The 6,175-nt window shown below is 34.2% G+C and overlaps 1 protein-coding gene across 1 annotated transcript; it reads right to left on the reverse strand.

Moving 5' to 3' along the window:
• Positions 1-1,970: 1,970 nt before the first annotated feature.
• LOC112519690 (protein IQ-DOMAIN 1-like) lies at positions 1,971-4,902 on the reverse strand. Its single transcript, XM_025127917.1, has 6 exons — positions 4,796-4,902; positions 4,072-4,173; positions 3,660-3,986; positions 3,358-3,579; positions 3,131-3,250; positions 1,971-2,888 (listed from the first exon to the last, which is right to left on the reverse strand). Exons 2-6 carry the CDS (start codon positions 4,144-4,146, stop codon positions 2,223-2,225), a joined length of 1,410 nt encoding a protein of 469 aa, XP_024983685.1. The 5' UTR covers positions 4,147-4,173; positions 4,796-4,902; the 3' UTR covers positions 1,971-2,222.
• Positions 4,903-6,175: the final 1,273 nt, after the last annotated feature.

Here is a 6,175-nt window from a genome sequence, read left to right on the forward strand (position 1 = left end):
TTTGTATAAGTGAGGATAAATGATACAACACATATCAATATGTTATAGTTTTAGTGCATCTAGATCTAGTTAATAAAGATGTCAATTTAAATAAAATTCTAACGCCAACTTTTACGATGTTGGTACAATATCGTACCAAATTGGTATGAACTGAAAAAAAAGGTTTTTAAAAAGATTATTAAGCAAAAGGTTATCCCACACCAACCTATTATTAAAATGGTAACTATTTTTATTTTATTCCCTTAAATTATAATTCTATCGACTCTTTCAATATAATTTTCATTTTAAACCTTAAAACGTTTTGGTTAATTAATTAATTTAATTCATTAAACATCTATAATAAAACCAAATATATTTTATAACATATACATTATTAAAAATTTCTCGTCAAAGCGCTCAAAATGGTAACAATTTCGAATACCTAAAAAGGTATAAAAATCATATAAATATATTCATCGTCTTTCATTTTTTTAACGAATTGATTTTTGTGTGTCCTTGTCATTATATTTTTATATCAATTAGTTTTATTGTTTACTCTTTTTAATAAAATACAAACTTCATTTCGAAAGAAAAGAAAATGTCAAGTAATTTTTAAACGTGCTTATCATAATGTTTTTAAATATTTAAATTGTAATGTTAGGTAATTTTTTGTTTTCAAAAAATATGACGTGAGCTTAAAATGACAATTTAAATGAGGGGTTATTATAAAACATTTTAAATAGATGATGATAGATTATAATGTAACAGATGAAAAAGTTTTTGCATTGGAGAAGATTTGTAAAAATGGATTTTTGTTAAAAAAAATATTAGTAGAAAGCTAACGTGGCAAAAGTAAAAATTCTTATAATGACTTGTGCATAGGGATAGAAACGAGATGGGTAATGTATCCCCCGTCCCCAACCCCGCCCCGGTTAATCCCCAACGGGTTCGGATCACCCGTTGGATGCCTGTTTTGTAAAAAAAATATTTTAAAATTAAAATTATAATAGATCATCACTAAATTAATTATCAATATTGAAAATCAAACATATTTATCATTTTAATAACAAATGTATACATATATACATATCTATTTATTTATACACACATCATATATATATATATATATATATATATATATTAAAAAATTTAATTAGGGTTGAATTAGGAGCGGATAATTCTATCCCCGACTCTACTTGGGGTATAAAAATAAATTCCCGTTAACAGGTAAAATTTCCATCTCTACCTATGCGTGGGATACGTGAAAACATGAGTCAAGGCTCTGTGTTGTGATCAGTCCTACAACTGGTTCCACATATTGACCCTAACCAGCTGACACTAACTGAAAAGAAAAGCGGGTAATTCGGTCTGATTCTCACGTGATGAATGTAGCCTCCAGCAATCAACTTACAGAAAAAAACCTGACCAAGAGGCCCATTGGCCATCTATACTGTCCAAAACACAAAACACTTATATTATTATATCTGAAGAGAAAGAGACAAGAATCAAGCAGAAATGGTAAAATGAACTTAAATATCATCAAGAGTAAGTTACAAGCACTCTCATGATGGTCATAACCCATAACTTCATTTGTCTTTTGTGATTGTTCCAAATGTTTGGTCAGTGATTGCAGCTACTTGTAGAGTTGGTTTGCTATGCCCATTCTATTGTTTGGTTGGTGTTCAAGTGTGACGATTCTTGGCATCAAGTTGGCCCGATTGCCATCCAGTGTCATCGGTGCAAATTCGAAGCCATAAAGACACACTTCACTGCTCCAGGATCCAACTTTCCTACTGTCTGTTTACTCCAATTCCTTGGAGGGCAATACGCGACATGCTTAGCTTTACTAGATGGTCGATGAGGTGGTTCAATCTCCACGCCCTTATCTTTCTTGCATGGGTTTCAGATGTCAAACTAGGGTTTGATTAATACAAGGATCTGTGAAACAAGTAATTCTAAACAAAATATCAGAAAAATCCCCTTTCTTTTACAGCAAGAAATTGTGAGAATCAAATCAACATTCACTTTGAAATGCACACAAAACACCAACAAACGAACAAACAAACAAAAGAAAGAATTCATTCCAACACAAACCTTAAACCTTAAACCTTAAACCTTTCACCTCTCAATCAAGTAACTTACTTAAATCACAAACAAATCATTTTTTTTTTACTTTTTTCTTAATTTAGACCTTATCAGTTATCCAGTTTACTAAATAATACACAATACTTTCTTCCCTCAACTCAACTCACCACACCAGTACTTGCATTCTGCTCCACACCAATCGCAACGCTGCTTCCTACTCTCGGTGGGCCCGAATGACGCCTCGGCCTGGCTGGTGATGCTGGAAACGAAAGCCGTTTCTTTGCATTCAATCCCGTCCCCTTTTCCGGGGTGTTCCCATCGTTCATCTCCACCGGGCCTAACGGGCTCTGTCCCCGTGATTTGGCCTTTGCGGACTTAGTAGGTGCCATGTAACTTGGAATTGATGGAGAACTAGCCAAGCTCTCGTCATCTCTCACCGACGACCCTGCAATGCTATGCCTCCTATTCTTCTCGGACTGCACACTAAAAACGCTCCTCGAGTCATCATCTGGGCCAGACCCTAACCCTCTTGGGCTTGGAACAGGCTTGAATTTCCGTGAGCCAATAGGAATGCCTGCTTTTGACTGAGGGGTTGAAGGTGTGGAGTTAAGTTGGTGACGGGCATACGACTTTGCAATTTCGCTCCCAGTGATGCTGATACCACCACTTCTAACGGATGCATGATCGTTTCCGGGGTCTTTCTCGCCCCGTGTCTCCCATGGCCGGGCCGCCATGTATCTCTCTAACCAGCTCCAACCCCATTGAGGATTCGTGGGATCCATGAAGAGCAAGTTCGTCGCCCTCGATGACTTCTTCCATGGTTGCTGTTTCAAAGAAATTACCAATGAGCAGTGATCCAATGCTATGATAACATCCTAATTCGAATTCAGGGCATATAAAACAAGCATAAACCACATCAGCTATACTTGGACTATTTCTCCTTGATATATGTTGGAACCTCGCGTCAAGGGCTCTTTTGGAGAATAATCTAATGGGGCTCTACATATTCTCATAGTTTTTACAAAGACAAAAAAATACGACATTTTGCACAAACAAATGATGTTACCTGATGAGAAAACGAATATGCCATTGCCCTTTCTCTTCTCATAGTAGCTTCGTATTTGCTCAATAGCTTTGCCTCGATCTCTTCTTTCGACTGCAGGCTATCGTTCCATTCATCTCCCATCTGTTAAAACATTATACGCATCAATAGTAGTAACTAAAAGATCCTTTACAGATCCACAACAGCCGTTGCTGCAAAGCATTAATTCACGAATGAAACATCAAATTAACCTGCAAGCTCTCGATTTCTTTTGCCCGTTTCTGAAGGAGTTGTTTTTGAAGCGCCTGATTCTCCTCCGACATCCTGATCCTTCTAGAATTGATTTGAGACTGCACACGAGATAAGTTTTGCATGCATTTGAGTGTGTTTGTTGTTTGCCGTTTAACAGCAGGACCTTCGACCAGTGTTTTTAATCTCACAAGCCCTCGTAATGCTCGCAATGCCCTCCTTGCCTGCAAAGAAGAACCAGTAATTAACAACTATTTAGATCACTTAAACTGGATAAACTTTTTCGGATGCAACAGTAACATACCAAATACCCTCGAAAAGCCGTTTGAATTTTGATACCAGCTACTTCCTCCTTTGATTTTCCTGAATACCGAGTCAACTCTGCAAGTCGAACAGACTCAGCAGCAGCCTGAGCTGCGGTGGCAGCAGCTTCAGCTGCCACAGCAGCTTCAGCAGCGGCAGCGGCAGCAACTGCAACGGAATAAGCGTGTTTTGTCTGCTGCTCATCCTCCACCTCAATTGGTTTCACTTCTTCTGGTGGAGGAAGCTGATGAGAATTAACAGGTTCTGCAATGGAAGCAACAGGTGGTTCTGAAGCTTTTTCATCCGCAAACGCATTCTTCCTTGATTTCTATAATTAAATAACAAAAAGTGTAGCAAATTAAGTACGATTCTTGCCATAGAAATTCAATGATCTGATCATATTGGTGTCGAACCTGGCTTCTCTTTTCTTTTGAGCTGGGACTCAAAGCTTTTTTAATGGAAGATAACCAGTTGCCTTTCCTCCCCATTACAGTATCATCCACCGAATAGCCTGCCTGCAAATTATCAAATTCACCATATTTTTAACCCAATGTTATATAAAAATTAGGTCATATATCCTTCTATTTTTGGTAATCTTATAATTCTTGGTGTGCATATCAAAATTTTCTTGAAAATTCAAATAATTCATATCATTTTGAAGTTGAATATCAGTCCCTTTGACTTTAAAGGTCAAACGATCAATGCTTTCCCAGATTGTATTACACAATAATGTGGAAAGAATTTGAACCCTAAACTCATCCATGAGTCCAAAATCAAATCTTATTCAGGGTCAAATTCGTTAATTCGATGGAAAATTCAAGAAACTATGCAACACCCAAATTTCAATTGAAGAAGAACATCAAGAAATGGAAGAGAAGAACCAAAAAGACTGATAAAAGGATTAAAAGTACTTGAAAATGGCAAGATCCAAGAAATTACGCAATATCGATGTGAATTGACGAAAAAAACTTCAAGCAAAGAAATCATAAATTATACACACAGAGTCCAAATTGCAGTTTAAACTTGAGAAATTGACAGGATCCAAATGAAATGATGAAGAGCTTTTTAAACAGAAAGATCCACATACAAACATCTGATACTGACGTTGAAGAGAAATTCAAAATTGGGAAAACTTACGAGTAAATGAATTTGGATCTTGGAGAGCTTGTTGAAGGCTGTACTGCAATCAGAAGGCGATGGGTTTTGGCATGTATACAACAGAAAACAAAAGAGAAGAAGGAAGAGATAGAAAACCAGATCTTGGCAAGAGAAAGAAGGGTTCAAAGATATTGAAGAGAAAGAATAAAATAACAGCTGGGTTTTGCTTGGAATGACCCCACTTCGTTGGTTTCGACTTCCGAGCAGATCAACTTTCTCAAATATTGTTTTTCATGGTATAACTATAAATATTATATTTCATTTTTATTAAAAAAATATTTTAATTATGAAAATATCTCTACTTCTTTATAAAATAGAGGTTATTTTAAGAGCTACTAATTTATAAGGTTAATATATAAATTTTTAAAGCTTTACAACCTTTCACGTCTTATCATATTAAACTCTGAATCATTTTTAATTTTTTTATGTACTTATGATTGTTTATTTAATTTGTTTTATGGGATCGAGGTGAGAAGCGTAAAAAAAGATTTTCATTTTTCGATCAATTGTAATTGAATATCAACACTAATGAGTTGCATGGGGATGCATCAGATCAATTGTCATATAAAACGCAATTCATGTGTGAGTATGAGATTAAAAATGATCAAGGGTTCAGATTTTTTCTTATGTTTTTCATCGTAATTTCCTTTCTCACATGATCCTTTGCCTTGTTTTATATCACTTACTTTTTTATTTATTTATTTTACACTATTGTCATATTAACATAAATAATCTTATATGAACAAAAATACATTAAAAAATACTTTTTTTTACAAATTATACAATTATAATCGTCTCGTTAATACCTTCAAAATGAGTTTAAGATTGAATATTTTTGTGATTTAATCATATTATTAGTATCATGAATATTTACGAATTAGTTTGTTTTACATCCTTACGCTTTAATTTTACACTTTTAGCATATTAAAAATACATAATAATAGATTAACTATTTATGGATTTAATAATATTATAAAGTATCATAAATAAGTACGAATCTTAAATCATTGTATTAATAAGCATGTATAACGGTTATTATTGAAAAATATCAAGTATACTAATCTATATATTGAACAGGTCATTCAAAAAAAATATTAGGTTTACAAATCTTACATTTATTCAAAATTTACACTAAATCACATTGTACATGTATACAACTAGAATCAGGACAGACAGAAAAATAACAAAAATAAAACATGATTGACATTTTAAGATATCGGTTTTAAATGAAGATGCACATTATAGCACCGGACGGGCACCTTACTATGTGAGAGTAGGGAAATGTTCAAATGATAAAGTTTTTATTTTACAAGAATGCGATAACACCTTTTTACTATAGTAATACACATGTGATATTAA

This window comes from Cynara cardunculus (genome assembly GCF_001531365.2).
Source record: "Cynara cardunculus var. scolymus isolate 2C chromosome LG 1, CcrdV1, whole genome shotgun sequence".
NCBI classification, from domain to species: Eukaryota; Viridiplantae; Streptophyta; class Magnoliopsida; order Asterales; family Asteraceae; genus Cynara; species Cynara cardunculus.